This window comes from Cuculus canorus, chromosome 17 (assembly GCF_017976375.1).
Source record: "Cuculus canorus isolate bCucCan1 chromosome 17, bCucCan1.pri, whole genome shotgun sequence".
In the NCBI taxonomy this organism is placed as follows: domain Eukaryota; kingdom Metazoa; phylum Chordata; class Aves; order Cuculiformes; family Cuculidae; genus Cuculus; species Cuculus canorus.
This window is the reverse complement of record NC_071417.1, coordinates 5,200,558-5,216,338: the sequence shown is the minus strand read 5'-3', so window position 1 is coordinate 5,216,338 and position 15,781 is coordinate 5,200,558. Positions and strand designations below refer to the sequence as shown.

Sequence of the window (15,781 nt, the reverse complement as noted above, 5' to 3'; positions counted from 1 at the left end):
ATACTTGATTATATTTTCTTTAAATTCGCTCTCAAGCCGCGCTGCCTGGCAGGACGCGTACTCCTCAAGCTGTCAGGGATGGACCGTTCCATTTCCCAAGTGCCGGGTGGCTGGAGCAGAAGCCTTGAAATGAATAAGCTTGAAAAGAACTTCCAAGTCCTTGGAAGAATGGGAGTCACCAGGTTGGAAAAGCCCTCGGAGATCATCGAGTCCAACTATCCCTATCTGCCACTAAACCATGTCCCCAAGCACCTCGTCTACCCGTCTTCTAAACACTCCCAGGGCTGGTGACTCCACCTCTCCCCTCGCAGCCTCTGCCAGTGCCCGATGACCCTTTCTGTGAAGAAGTTTTTCCTGATGTCCAATCTGAACCTCCCCAGGCACAGCTCGAGGCCAGAGACGTGGAACCAGCAGAAAATGCTTGGATCCAGAACAGCAACAATCAGAGAGCAAATCGACCTGGGTTGTAAACCAGAGATGGAGACATCAACGGGAGGTTCAGTTGGAGGCTGGCCCTCAAAGACCCCCACCTCAAATACCTGAGCACGCACAAAGGTGAGGGGAGATGTAATTAATATGTATGATTATTCTGGGAATTCTAACGATAATCCGTATTTTCTTGTAATAAAAGAACCGACAGAGCAGTTTGGCATGCACAAAAGGTGGAACGAACCCCCTGCATCCAGCTCTGCAATAAGAACACCTGCTTCCTAATACTACATCGGTATTAATCATAGAATCATCAGATTGGAAAAGACCTCTTGGATCATCAAGTCCACAAAGGAGATTTGATTTTATTTTATTCCCGATTTCTGGGCTGCTCCTCCACAGGCATTTCCCTCCGGGCTTGGCACAGGGCGGCTCAAACCCCCTCCCAGGAGACTGACGGAGGGGTGGAATGGCACTGGCAGCTGGAAGCAGCGTCCATAACCATTTTATTCCATGGCCAATGTGTGGGATCAGTCTACAGCCACTTCACATCACATGAATAACTGCACGTGAAGCTCCATAACTAATCCCTCTACAAGATATGTAACTACTTCACCACATTGTCAGTAGAACCCAGTCATTCCCTACGGATCACGCGTCAAAAGCACACATGGAGCGTTTCTTCAGACCGAATTATTTCTTACATAAACACAGTTGTACAAACTCAAGCACTACAGTCTGGAAACAGGTACAAAACAAGATGCGAGTCGCTAACAGCAGTGCCGATAATGAGTGCCACCACAGCAAAGAGCATTCGAGGAAAGGAAAGATCAGTTTTTAAATGCGCAGCCATCACAGTTGGACGGAATTACCCAAAAGTTTAAAATACATGCGGATACAATGAAACCTTTTATTTTCCAACCCGGACAAAGAGAATTACAGTCATTTATGTCATTAGCTGCCAAATACGGATCAGTACGTGAGGCAAATCACACTGAAACACTCCCACACCATTGCAGAGCTAAGGGTGATTCTGGTCTATTTTCCACACTAACGATGCAACGAGTCTTTACAAGCAAACCACAGTTTGGCAGATGCACTATGAAGTACAGCACTGATTTACACCAGGTTTTACACGTTGTACTCCAACATCCAACACCACTGTTAACAGCATTATGTTCCCAGGATGACAGGGCAGGTATCTACAGGGGAAGGTGTGCTTCCAAAGAAACAGCGACTCATGTTCGTCTTGCAAAAAAAGTGAACACATTGAAAATACTATAGTCATTTCGAATATTAGGTCTTAAGTATGAAGTTTTAAACACTTGAGACCTCACCAGCATTTCATACTGGACAGTCTGAAGTCCATCTTTAACAGTTGAATGGGGTGACATTTTCACGAGGCTGCTGCAAGCAGGATGGTCAATCGACAGGAATGGGTCCTTGCACACAGCCTCTGGAGGGAAGGGCAGCGGGGTGTGTGCCCACCTCACCCTACTGGAATAGGGGAAGCAGAAGATGTGCGACCCACCTTCCATCAAGCCATCTAGTGGTTAGAGCTGAAGGCCAGGAGCTCAGGACATGGGGTTCATTCCCATTTCACCACCGACTCGGGCAGCCTGTCACATTCGGTGTCTCGGTTTATCCACGGGTGAGGAGGCAACACCTGCGTGGCCGCGCGTTCGCACAAGGTGCTCTGGCCAATGGCAATACAAAAGCAGTGCAACCACTGTCACCGGAACGGGTTCTAAAAAACAGCAAACACCTCGATGGATCAACTTGATGACTCGGTATGGAAAATATTTCTAAAAGGTATTTACAAAAGTCAGAAGAGGTTAAATACAATACCACATTCATGTCCCCAAAGCGCTTTCACTACAGTGCATGTTTAAAAATACAGAGCATTTTTAAAGTACATATACTGAAGATTAGATTGTGCTTTAAAAAAAAAAATCATTACTTCTGAATTTGACTAACGTGAAAACTGAGCGCTGGGAAAATACTGATTAAAAATATCCCACTTTATATATACCGCTTTTCACATAACATTCTGATATACACGGGATGCAAGTAAATATAAAAATACTTTTTTTCAAGCAGCAGGGTGATCAAAATTAAGAGTATTCATATAGGAGTGCTGATTTTACAAAACTAAGATAAGTTATTAGACATGGAGAAACTATAATCCAAATTAACTTTTATATAGTATTTTAAATGAAATCTTTCTTATAGACAACCCTTAATATATAAACGATTCATTATTTTTCACTTCAGCATTAAATACAGATTATATAAAATACACTCTATGCCAAACCAACTCATGCACGTTGCCCTACTGAAGCCGACGGAGCCGCTTGCACGAGTGAGGTTTGCAGGCTTTGGTCCTCAGGCCTCAAATTTGGCAAAAAGCATCAAGACCTGACAAGCTTTGCTCATCGATTCCTCATTCCAGGTTGGTGTCTTAGCCCGGTCCTCTGCATACAACAGCAGGACGACTGAATTTACAGGGAAGACTCTGTAATACTATGGAAAATGAGCTGTAACAAGGAATATACTGCAATTTACACTTTCAGCCTAACAGAGCGGACTACTTGTTGCCATAGTACTTATCTGTGCACGGGAAAGATTCTGAGTTATGAAAAGCAGTTACTTTGCAATTCTAAATATGCGTTTCTTGGTAAATGGGGTGCAGGGGGACTCGCAGGCAACACAAAAAATTAAAATGGATTACAGCAGTGCCAACTGCAAATGAACTTCAACTGTGTTGAACTGCAGCGATCACAGTTTGGAATGAAGGCCATTGACATGGACTTTAAAGTAACCCCGCAGTCAATGTCACATACAGACCAAAAGAGCTTAGGCAAGGGACACACATTTTAAGAAGAGTATTAAACTTCAGCATTAAGAGAAAAATCAATTCACCCCACAGTCACATTCAGTTAAGCTTTGCAGCCAACAAAAGCTCCACCTAACAAAATGAGAAGCCGAAGCTGTGTTCTGGCTGGCCCTGGAGCTGGCACTTGCAGGCAAAGCAACAGCACATGGATCTCCTACTCGTATTTGCTCCCTTTTTTTTTCAGCCAGTCCCTACAACAGACCAATTTTTGTGTCGCTTTTCCTCTACTTGTTCTTTAAGACATTATGGAATACGTAGTTGTTGGCTGTGGTCCGTTTTCCCTCTGCAGTGCTCTGCACGGGTGCTTCCCCTCCCTTCCCGTTTCTATCATTGAATGCCCCGGGTTCCCACGTCAAACCACGCACCAGGCTTTCTTCCCTGAGGTGACTTTCGTTTCAATGCATCTCAGCAAACCTTACAAAGCTTTGGCAGTCTACCAAGCCAGACAATTCTAAGGTCATAAATACACAGAATCCTTCAAAATATTAACAGAATTGCTTAAAAGCTCCTACGTCACTTTGAAATCTGGCTGCTTAATACACCCATCTCACAAGGTGACTCGCTTTCCTCAAAACCCAATGGAGTGAGGACAGAGACTTCAAGCAAAAAGCTCCTATAAAACTCTTATAATTTTAGAAAAAAATCCAGATCTTCCTGAAGGTAATTTATTGCCGCTTATTGGTCCTGAGAAAGCTTTAAGCAACAATACATTTGCAGGTGTTTTAACTGCTGCCTTTTTTGAGAAAGTATGTGGGTCCTGACATTAAAAATCATGTTTTGTTCTATTCTATGCTCTTATGCTTGGAAGATGCTTCACTGTGAAGATCAAATATGAATTACAGTTTGCCATGCTACATCTCTTCCTTTTCTGTCGATTTATGAAAGCAGATTTCCTTTCATATATCATATTAAAACTCTTGGGATGACATGCAACGGAATAATGCCACACGTGCACATCTCGGCTCCTCAGACTGGACTGGCATTTAAGGACTTCAAATTTATGAAACCTTCCTTCTCCCTCATTCCCCACCTCCTATTAAAAGCTGTGGTGTGAATTTTTTGGCCTGGATACCAGAAAATTCCTCATCTGATACTCTATGAAAGGCAACTTCAAGGCAATGAAATGAGCCAACAATAAACCAAAAACAACCGCAACTTGGAAAAAAAAAAAATGTGGACCCACAGCATTTACTTCTCAATGGAAGTTGTTTGAGAGCTTGAGTTTTTTTTTTTCTTTTTAACTTTTTAAGTGTCAAATTTGCATATGTTGAGCTCAATTTCAGTATTTGAAAGACTACTTGATTTGCTTTTATAAAAACTTTACAAAAGATGTTTTTAAATGCTTGTAAAAGTAAGCTTTTATCTACTGAGAAAATTCTAGTACTGCTTAAAACTTGGAATATACAGCTGAATTGTTTAGATGGTTTTTGTTTCCTACAAGTATAATGGCTGAGTGTATAATCTAGGTAAGTTAGTCTCGCACATGATGAAAAGTTATAACTTTGCACACTTTTTACCATGTGATGTTTTGTTGCTTTGTAACTTCGAGTGAAACAGTGCTTAGGAATTTTCTAGAGCTGGTGTACAGTGGTCTGTGGGGGCTGGTTCATTGGTCGCTGGCTCTGTCCAGGTTTTCAATCACCCTAGAGAGACGTATGTTCAGAAGTCTGATCTGACTATCCAGGTGGTCCATCTTCTCCTCAAGGCTGCTGTTGGTGTTTCTTCTCCAGTAAAATCCAACTGGCCCCGTCATGAAGTAGACTGCTACAACAAAGCAGAGAGGCAGGACTGCGTGTTCTGGGTCACCTTCGTACTTCTGGAGGATGTAGATGCATGAGAGAGTGAAAAGGGCAACCCTTGCGATCCAGAAAAAGCGACCAAACAGCATGTGCAGAAGATAGAAGAAGAATCCAAGGAAGAGAGATAAAAACCAATAGGCAAGTAAAATGGCACCAATCAGGAGAAGAGCACGGGTCGGGTTGTTGGCAATTGCCGCTGGGCTGAAATAATGAGTCAAATTGGAGGCTGAAAAACAAAGGAAAATTTACAGAGCATTAACAATCACATGCCAAAGTGATAAGGGCAAAAATGCAAGCACAGCTTCAAACGGCCACCATGCAGTGGGGTCATGACTGCTTTTTCTAAAATAAGGGGTAAAGTTAGTTCATCTATTTCTGGATGGACCTTTTTTGAAATCACTGGATCAGCTCCAATGATGCAATTGAACGAATTCTTTTAAAATAGAGGTGCTAAAGGTTCTTTAAAGACAAACTACTACGGGGCCTAAGGTCAAGTTCATACTGAAGCCAAAGATCCTGCTTTTTAAAAGTTATATTCTAAAGGCTCTCGATTGCACCTTTCCTTCTTCTAGTAATCCTTTACCTCTCTGCACCACTCCTGGCCGCATGCATCCATTTAATTATGGTACCAAGAAATCAACCAAGAGCTGTAAGGTGTTATAGATGTCCTGTAGATGCATATACAGAAATGGAACAGCTGGGTTTAGTCCTCTTGTTTGAAAGTACTAATAGCAAAATCAAAGCCACGTGAAGCAGATAAAGATACCACAGATAGACATTTAATGTGTGATAAAATGTAATTGTTTCCCCACTTGGCCTATGCTTGTAAACATCAATACAGGCTGGTATGGTTCCAGAGTTAACAGGCATCACACTTACCATCAATTCCAAGAACATCTAACAAATCAGTCCATATTCTCCAGAATGTGTCCATTAATACATCCACCCCATTCACAAACCTCTCTGTCAACCTTGAGAAAAACTGAGAAATAAAATTGAAAATTAAAATAATAAAAAAAAAATCCTCAATTCCTTAAAGGCACTTTGAAACTGACTGGTCACGATCAGAATTATAATTCATGAAACACAAATTGCAAACTATTTTCAAATCCTCAAAGGAATATAACATAACTGTACACGTTTTTTAAACACTGTATCTCATAGATTTACTTATTCCAATTGCCCTTATTCTAGGTATGTAGGCGTTTCCTCCTCTCTGTTCCGCTCTTGTGAGATCCCATCTGGATCCCTGTGTCCAGTTCTGGAGTCCCCAACATAAGAAGGAGATGGAACTGTTGAATGGGTCCAGAGGAGGCCATGGAGATGATGAGAGGAATGGAGCACCTCTGCTATGAGGACAGGCTGAGAAAGATGGGGTCGTTCAGCCTGGAGAAGAGAAGGCTCTGGGGAGTGCAGCTTCTTCTGTACTTAGAGCAGCTTCCAGTACAGAGAGGGGGCTACAAGAAAGCTGGGGAGGGACTTTTTCCAAGGGCATAGAGTGACAGGACAAGGGGGAATGGCTTTAAAATGGAGAGGGGCAGATTTAGACTACAGAAAAGGAGGGAATTCTTCACAATGAGGGTGGTGAGAGCCTGGCCCAGGTTGCCCAGGGAAGTTATGACTGCCCCATCCCTGGAGGTGTTCAAGGCCAGGTTGGATGGGCCTTGGAGCCCCTGATCCAGGGCAAGGTGTCCCTGCCCAAGGCAGGGGGGTTGGCATTAGATGGGCCTTAAGGTCACTTCCAACCCAAACCATTCTAGGATTCTATGATTATGCACATACATTTATATGTTGATGGGAGTTAAAAATGCACGTTGTGGGCTTTCCCATTATCGTGATGTTTACAGGAAACACTGGTGCCATCAATGGAACAGTAAAGCAAACCAGAGAACCAGAGTTCTGATAGAAGTTCTTAGAGCAACTGAGAACCGAGCCCATCTGTCTCAGGATCTGCAGGTCGCTCTCTCAGATTCTGTTCCTTCTACCCCGGTGGAGGGGAGGGATGTGCGGGTACCGTCCCTCTGCCCAGGATGCTGTGCTGATGCGCACCCCATGTGCACAAAGAACTCCCCCACGGCCGCCTCCCCTGCCTGAAATAACCCTTATATTGAGATTTATTCATGGAGTTTTTTTGCAGCGGGCCTGGCACCAAGCATGGTTTCCCCACCCAAAGCCCCCCTCCTGCCATGGGTCCAGCACCCAGGGATGTGGGGGGCAGCCAAAGGGAAAGGAAGCGTGGGGATGGAGGGGAAAGGGAAGGGGAAGGAGGGGGAATGGAAAAGAGAAAGAAGGAGAAAGGAAAGGGGACCGGGGGAGGAAAGGGGAAGGGGAGAGGAAATGGAAAGGGGAAGGAGGGGGAATGGAAAAGGGAAAGAAGGAGAAAGGAAAGGGGAAGAGGAAATGGAAAGGGGAAGGGGAGAGGAAATGGAAAGGGGAAGGGGAGAGGAAATGGAAAGGGGAAGGGGAGAGGAAATGGAAAGGGGAAGGGGAGAGGAAATGGAAAGGGGAAGGGGAGAGGAAATGGAAAGGGGAAGGGGAGAGGAAATGGAAAGGGGAAGGGGAGAGGAAATGGAAAGGGGAAGGGGAGAGGAAATGGAAAGGGGAAGGAGGGGGAATGGAAAAGGGAAAGAAGGAGAAAGGAAAGGGGACCGGGAGAGGAAAGGGGAAGGGGAAGGAGGGGGAATGGAAAAGGGAAAGAAGGAGAAAGGAAAGGGGACCGGGAGAGGAAAGGGGAAGGGGAGGGGAAAGGGGAAGGAGGGGGAATGGAAAAGGGAAAGAAGGAGAAAGGAAAGGGGACCGGGAGAGGAAAGGGGAAGGGGAGAGGAAAGGGAAGGGAAGGAATGGAAGGGAAGGGGAAGGACAGGACACGCGGTCATGAAGGGGAAAGGGACACGCGGGATGGAGGAAAAGGATACGGCGGGATGCGGGGGGCAGGGACCGGCGCTCACCTTCTGCAAGGCCCTCACGTTTTCCTCACCGAAGACACCACTGACGCCTTGGTAGAGGCCGCTGGCGGCTCGTCGGAAGCTGTTCTGCTTGTCGGCCCCGCGGCCCCTCGCCGCCCGCGCCCCGGGCCCCGCCACGCCGCCCAGCAGCAGCACCAGCACCAACAGCGCCCGCCCCGCCGCCATCGCCATCGCCCGCGCTCGGCGGAACGGCAACTGCAACGGCAGCGCTCCCGCCCGGCACGAATAAGAATTGCAACTGCAGCGCCCCCGCCCGGCCCGAACCGGAACTGCAACTGCAGCGCCCCCGCCCGGCCTGAAAGGGAATTGCAACTGCAGCGCACCCACTCGGCCCGAACAGGACCTGCAACTGCAGCGCCCCCACCCGGCCCGAACGGGAACTGCATGGAGAGCCGCCGGGGCGCCCCCGCTCGGCCGCACAGCCAACTGCAACGTGGGCGCCCCCGCCCGGCTGCATGGCTGCAGCTGTATCAAAGGGACTCCCCGAGCCTCCTCTCCTCCAGGCTGAGCAACCGCAGCTCCCCCAGCCTGTTGGGTTCCTGTGCAGCCCCCCCTGAGACGGAAAGGTCTGTGCAAGAGATTTTATCGCTCTCTGCAACTGTCCACTATAGTGGTCAGTATAGCCCTTCTACTGAGATCATAGAATCATGGCTTGGCTTGGAAGGGACCTCAAAGCCCAACAGGGACACCTCCTGCTGGATCAGGGGCTCCAAACCCCATCGACCTGGCCTGGAACCCTCCAGGGATGGGGCAGCCACCACCGCTCTGGGCAGCCTGGGCCAGGGCCTCCCCACCCTCACCAGGAAGAATTTCCTCCTCGTGTCTGATCTAAATCTTCCCCCATGCAATTTAAAGTCATTCCCCCTCACTCTATCCCACCAGGCCCCTCCCCAGCTTTCCTGGAGCCCCTTTCACTACTGAAAGCTGCTCTAAGATCTCCTCGGAGCCTCCTCTTCTCCAGGCTGAACAACCTCTCTCAGCCTGTTAGGTTGAAATTGGTTGAAATTTAGGTGTTCTTGTGCAGTCTCCCGGAGGCACAAAGGTCTGTGCAAGACACTTTATCACTCTCTACAACTACCTAAAAGGAGATCATAGAACCACGGAATGGCTTGGCTTGGAAGCGACCCTAAAGCCCTCAGTTGCTGTAAGACCTTCTATCAGAACTCTGATTCTCTGGTTTGCTTTACTGTTCCGTTACTGACACCGGTCTTTCCTGTAAACTTCACAACAATGGGAAAGCCCATAAAGTGCATTTTTAACTCCTGTCAGCATAACAATCTACGCACATAAATTTATAAATGCATGTAAATTTACATACGTAAATGTACAAACAGAATCATAGAATCATCAAATGGTTCAGGTTGGAAGGGACATCAAAGCCCATACAGTTTCACCCCCTGCCATGGGCAGGGACACCTCCCACTGGCTCAGGCTGCCCAAGCCCCATCCAACCTGGCCTGGAACCCCTCCAGGGATGGGGCAGCCACAGCTTCCCTGGGCAGCCTGGGCCAGGGCCTCACCTCCCTCACTGTGAAGAATTTCTTCCTAATCTCAAATGCAAATCTGTTTCTTCTGATTTAAAGCCATTCCTCCTTGTCCTATCACTACAAGCCCTTGTAAAAAGTCCCTCCCCAGCTTTCTTGGGCTCAAACAGGAGCATGAGAAGTTCTGTGTGAACATGAGGAAAAGAAATCTTTCCTGTGAGGGTGCTGGGGTACTGGAACAGGCTGCCCAGGGAGGCTGTAGAGTCTCCTTCTCTGGAGATACTCAAACCCTGCCTGGACGTGTCCCTTTGCGACCGGCTCGAGGTGACCCTGCTTTAGCAGGAGGGTTGGAGGCTCCAGGGGGCCCTTCCAACCCTGACCATGCTGTGATTCTGTGACTCTGATCTTCTGACTCTCCTGCTGTCAGCATGCACCTTTGAGAAGGTTCTGGCTCAAATCTTCTCTGTTCCAGAGTTAAGGTCTTGCCTTTGCTCTCTCCGAGCCCTCTCACACACCCTGTGCTCCAGGCCCCTGCCCTGCTCTGCGCCTGCTGTTGGACTGACTCCAGTATCAACGTCCTTCTCGCAGCGTGGAGTTCAAGCCTGGGCACACCACTCCATACATGGTCTTGGAAGTGCCAAACCAATGGGAAGCATCACGTTCCTCCGCCTCCTGGCTATGCTCTTACTGGCACAGCCCAGGATGCTGCTGGGCACCTTTTCTGCAGGGGTGCATCGCCGACTCATGATCCTTTCTCGACCCCAGTTTGTCTCCTGTGGAGCTTTTAATTTCAGGTTGCTACTTAGGAGAGACTCATAAAAATCCTCAGAGAGAGTAGAGCAAGCTGCCTCTCCTGCATGGGTATCCCTCTCTGACCAGACTCCCAGGAACAATTCCCAAGGGACAAAGGGAACATAGAAGTGTAATGTGAAAAAAAAAAAATGACACCTATCTTTTTGGCAGACCATTAACTTCAGATTGAGGGATTCTGAAAGATTCTTGTGTCTTTACCATTGAGAAACTCTGACTCAGATGTACACGCTGAAATTTAGCACACTCTTTGGCGTGACTCTTTCTTCTGACAGGTTTTATGTTGATCTGTCTTGAGTAACCAGGCTAACAAAAGACCGATTAGGAAGTATAAACCCATGCTATCAGCTCCTCCTGGGCAGTGAAACCCAACCAGGATGTTAGCAGAGTGAGGAAAGAATCCCCGGGAGACAGAAAAGTGCTTTATTGCCTTCAGAGCACATTCTGATTCATTGTTAATTGCCTGAGCTAGACAACATAGGAACACAATGACAACAATATAAGATCAGATCTGTAGGTCTGTGGTGCACATTCTGCACCCACTGATGACATGAGCTGGGGCACGAAATGTTTGCTAAATCACCCAACAGCTACTTCAAGGCACTGGGGATCCCAACACCCTCCCTGAGTATCTTGTTGTGTCTTGGAAGGTTCTGGTGGCTCATAGTCACGTCTGTTGTGTGAGGATCTCTGCTTTTACCTGCCCCTTCCTGGGGAGCTCCCAGAGTCAGGGGTGCAACTGGGAGCTCTTCCAGTCTCTGCATTAACTTGAGGTACTTTTCTTGGACTTCATTCCATGCATCCCTGATGCTTAAACCTTGTGGCTGAGCCTGAGGCTTGCTGCTGTGTAGTCAAGTAGGCACCTAGAATACAGATATCCGGGTGATGGCCTTTTCCCCCAGTTTTAGTCTGGCCAAAACACTCATTTTCCTCTTTAGCAGAATGGCCTAGACCTTTCAGCATTTATTTATATTTGTCCCTTAAAGGGTTGGGCCCAGATCCAGGAAGGTACTTAGAATCTTACTTGATTTTCGGTAGGATAAAGGTTCATTATATATTTATAAATGGTGCTTTCGTTCTCTTTTAAGGTGGCATATACCTGTGTATATTCTGAAGTCTAACTCACACTTCTCCAAGAATGAGTTGTTAACTCCTGATGGATATTTCTGAGGTTCCTAGGAGGTTCCTGGATATCTGCCCTCAGCGTTGTGCCTGGGTTCCCAGCACACAGTGCAGTGGCCACTTCTGGGGCATTTCTTGCATGTAAAGAGCCATGTGGTACAAAAACACGATTATAACTTAATTAACTGTCAGAAGCGTTGTTTCCTGTGCCACTTCTATATGCATCCAGTTGGCATTCCCTGTCTGGGCCTCCCTTGGGCTGTTTCTGGTCTGATGGGTCTTGTTTCTGTGTATCTGGGGAAGTTCCTACTTCTTTATGTGACTTTCCATCATGGGATCCCCCTCAAAGACACTTCTGCAAAGTGTTTGTTGTTTCTTTCCATCCATTCTTCACAGAGGCTCAGAGGTCCATTTCAGAGGCTGCCTTTGGAAACCTGTGCTTGAGGTTGTCCTTCATACGAGGTCATATAAGGATAATCTGGGAATCTTCCCTGGCATTTAATTGATTTCCTGACCTGTCTCAGTGAGTTTATTTCAGGTACGTTCATCTCTCCAAATCCACAGCTCTTATGAAATTACGCAGTATTTCACCTTTCTCGTTTAAATAAACGAAATTGCATCTGCTCAAAGAATACATTGCATCACGGCATGAAATATTGATCTCAACCACACTGAACTTCTTAATTAGGACAACTGTGAGGTTCTAGAAAGGTCCTTTGATGAAAGTCTCACTGTAAAGAACCAGCATGAGTGGACTCTGTTTCCTGATCTGAACTAGAAACTGCATAAGATGTCTTACTCAGATACAGGGATTTCACACCGATCTGAACAGTACCTGAGAGTACATTGGAGCCTTCTTGATGTCAAAGTTTTAGCACATCATAGGATTGTCTCTTCTAAAATAAGTTTTATAATGAAAAAAAAAGCACAGCCAACTAGTGTTTCTGCGGACCAGTCCTTAACCTTACTGACCCTTATTTTTCTGTTTTTACTTCATCTCACAGCCTCAATTTGTCACAACTGATTGCTTTATGACCACTTGTCCTTTCAGGGCTTTTCTCTCCATGTTTTGCTGCCAGCTCTGCAAGGCTTTTCTTGCAATGTGTCACCGCTGCTTTCCATCTTTTTCTCTTTTCCTTTTCTTTTTTCTTCCCTTTCTGCAAACACTTTTCATCTTGATTCTGGTTGCTTGTGCTCCTGACACCACGCTGAGGTTTCAGAGATCATGGATGCCAAATGAGTCAGGAGTTTCTGGTTCTTACAGACTCATTAACCAGCTGGTGCCCACTCTCAACAGGGGATTATTTAAAACCCTTCCAAAATCTTTAGATTTCCTAAACCAGGCGTCGGATCAATGGATCACGGTCAGGCCTCGGCATACTGCATAGATTGCTGCGAGGTATTATTACAACACTTTTATCTCACAGGTCCGTGGATTTCATCACTTGTTCTAATTTCACAGACTGCTTGCAGGTGGGTTACCTCATACACCACAAACCAAGCAGTGTCATCGTTATTACTGCTAATCAACCCTGAAGCATCTTTTGCAGGGCTCCTAATTTAATCTAAAGCAGAAAACATGATTTAATCTTTAACCTATTATAAGTAGTAGGCATAAAGCAAAGCTTAAGGAGATTTTGAAATGGTCAATTCCAGTTAATTTTATCTTTCCTCACAAGGGAAGGAAGGGGAGGAGGAGATGGAGCTGAGCTCTTCTCTCTGGTGACCTTCTCTGTCCTGCAGAGAAAGACTTGGGAGTACTGGTCGATAAGAAGCTCGACGTGAGCCGGCAATGTGTGCTTGCAGCCCAGAGGGCCAACCGTGTCCTGGGCTGCATCAAAAGACGAGTGGCCAGCAGGGCGAGGGAGGGGATTCTGCCCCTCTATTCCTCTCTTGTGAGACCTCATCTGGAGTATTGTGTCCAGTTCTGGAATCCTCAACATAAGAAGGAGATGGAACTGTTGGAACGGGTCCAGAGGAGGCTACAAAGATGATCTGAGGGCTGAAGCACCTTCCACATGAGGACAGGCTGAGAGAGTTGGGCTTGTTCAGCCTGGAGAAGAGAAAGCTCCAAGGAGATCTTATCGTGACCTTCCAGTACCTGAAGAGGCTACAAGAAAGCTGGAGAGGGACTATTCATAGGGGCTTGTGGTGATAGGACAACGGTGAATGGGTATAAACTGGAGAGGGGCAGATTTAGATTAGACATAAGGAGGAACTGCAGGGATGATCTGGGGAACTACAGGCCTGTCAGTCTCACCTCAGTGCTGGGGAAAGTCATGGAACAGGTAATCTTGAGTGCTACCATGAAGCACATGCAAGAGAACCGGGTGATCAGGCCCAGGCAATACGGGTCCATGAAAGGCAGATCTTGCCAAACTAACCTGATCACCTTCTATGACATAGTGACTCAACTACTGGATGGGGGGAAAGGCTGTGGATGGAGTCTTCTTGGACTTCAGTAAAGCCTTTGACACAGTTTCTCACAGCATTCTGCTTCAGAAACTGTCAGCCTCTGGCCTGGATGGGCGCACACTCTCCTGGGTGGAAAACTGGTTGGATGGCCCAGAGAGTGGTGGTCAATGGAGTTAACTCCAGCTGGAGGCCAGTCACAAGTGGGGTTCCTCAGGGCTCAGTACTGGGTCCAGCCCTGTTCAGTGTCTTTCTCAATGACCTGGATGAAGGCATTGAGTGCACCCTTAGCAAGTTTGCAGATGACACTAAGCTGGGTGGAGGTGTGGATCTGCTGGAGGGTAGGGAGGCTCCAAAGGGATCTGAACAGGCTGGACCACTGGGCTGAGGCCAATGGCATGAGGTTTAACAAGGCCAAATGCCGGGTCCTCCACTTGGGGCACAACAACCCTATGCAGTGCTACAGACTGGGAGAAGTCTGGCTAGAAAGCTGCCTGGAGGAGAAGGACCTGGGGGTATTGGTTGACAGCGACTGAACATGAGCCAGCAGTGTGCCCAGGTGGCCAAGAAGGCCAATGGCATCTTGGCTTGTATCAGAAACAGCATGACCAGCAGGTCTGGGGACGTTATTCTCCCTCTGTACTCTGCACTGGTGAGACCGCACCTCGAATCCCGTGTTCAGTTCTGGCCCCTCACCACAAGAAGGATGTTGAGGCTCTGGAGCGTGTCCAGAGAAGAGCAATGAAGCTGGTGAGGGGGCTGGAGAACAAGTCTTATGAAGAGCGGCTGAGAGAGCTGGGGTTGTTTAGCCTGGAGAAGAGGAGGCTGAGGGGAGACCTTATCACTCTCTACAACTACCTGAAAGGAGGTTGTGGAGAGGAGGGAGCTCCCAAGTGACAGGGGACAGGACAAGGGGGAATGGCCTGAAGCTCCGCCAGGGAAGGTTCAAGCTTGTTATCAGAAAACATTCTTCACGGAAAGGGTCATTGGGTACTGGAACAGCTGCCCAGGGAGGTGGTCAAGTTGTCTTCCCTGGAGGTGTTTAAGGAAAGGGTGGATGAAGTGCTTAGAGACATGGTTTAAGGGAGTGTTAGGAATGGTTGGACTCGATGATTCAGTGGGTCCTTTCCAACCTGGTGATTCTGTGAGTCTATGAATTTCTTCATTATGAGGGAGGTGAGGCCCTGGCCCAGGCTGCCCAGGGAAGCTGTGGCTGCCCCATCCCTGAAGGTGTTCCAGGCCAGGGGCAGCCTGATCCAGTGAGAGGTGTCCCTGCCCATGGCAGGGGGATGGAACTGGATGGGCTTTAAGATGCCTTCTAACCCAAACTATTCTATGATTCTATGATAGGACATGAGGGGATGGCAGGAAGATGCCAAGGGAGAGTTAAGGTTGGACATTAGGAAAACATTCTTCCCCCAGGGGGTGGTGGAGCCCTGGAACAGCTCCCAGGGAAGCAGTCCTGGCGCCAAGCCTGACAGTATTCCAGAAATATCTGTACAATACATGGAGACACACAGGGTGAACGTTGGGGTGTCCTGGGCAGGGCCAGGAGCTGGACTCGCTGACCCCTGCGGGCCCCTTCCAACCCCGGTTGTTCTGGGATTCTGTGATGATTTGGGCTCTTTTCCTCCAGCTACGCAAATGTAGTCTCCAAACTACTTCTGGCAGTCACCACAGTCCTCTTAATGTCCATTTTCTCATTAAAGGCTTGTTTCTTTCTCCTTTTCCTTCCCATTTTTCCAAAGTCATTTTTGAAAGAAAAAACCAAAACCGTTTGAATCAAGAAAAACTGGAATGAGGACGAGGAACATGGAGGCATAACCAGTTCTAAATAAGGATGCAATAGTAACACTGCTGTTA

General features: G+C 47.3%; 1 protein-coding gene across 1 annotated transcript; it reads right to left on the bottom strand.

Annotated features, from left to right (window-relative positions):
- Window positions 1-796: 796 nt before the first annotated feature.
- On the bottom strand, window positions 797-8,295 carry BRI3BP (BRI3 binding protein). The gene is made up of 3 exons (XM_009555729.2): window positions 8,073-8,295; window positions 6,004-6,106; window positions 797-5,350 (listed from the first exon to the last, which is right to left on the bottom strand). Exons 1-3 carry the CDS (start codon window positions 8,259-8,261, stop codon window positions 4,932-4,934), a joined length of 711 nt encoding a protein of 236 aa, XP_009554024.2. The 5' UTR covers window positions 8,262-8,295; the 3' UTR covers window positions 797-4,931.
- Window positions 8,296-15,781: the final 7,486 nt, after the last annotated feature.

What these genes read in the sequence shown, in the direction of transcription:
- BRI3BP (XM_009555729.2), bottom strand. Translation starts at nt 8,261, where the DNA reads ATGGCGATGGCGGCGGGGCGGGCGCTGTTGGTGCTGGTGCTGCTGCTG. An exon ending in ACGTGAGGGCCTTGCAGAAG is followed by an intron (nt 6,107 to 8,072) that starts GTGAGCGCCGGT and finishes TTTATTTCTCAG; the next exon opens with TTTTTCTCAAGGTTGACAGA. An exon ending in AGATGTTCTTGGAATTGATG is followed by an intron (nt 5,351 to 6,003) that starts GTAAGTGTGATG and finishes TTTGTTTTTCAG; the next exon opens with CCTCCAATTTGACTCATTAT.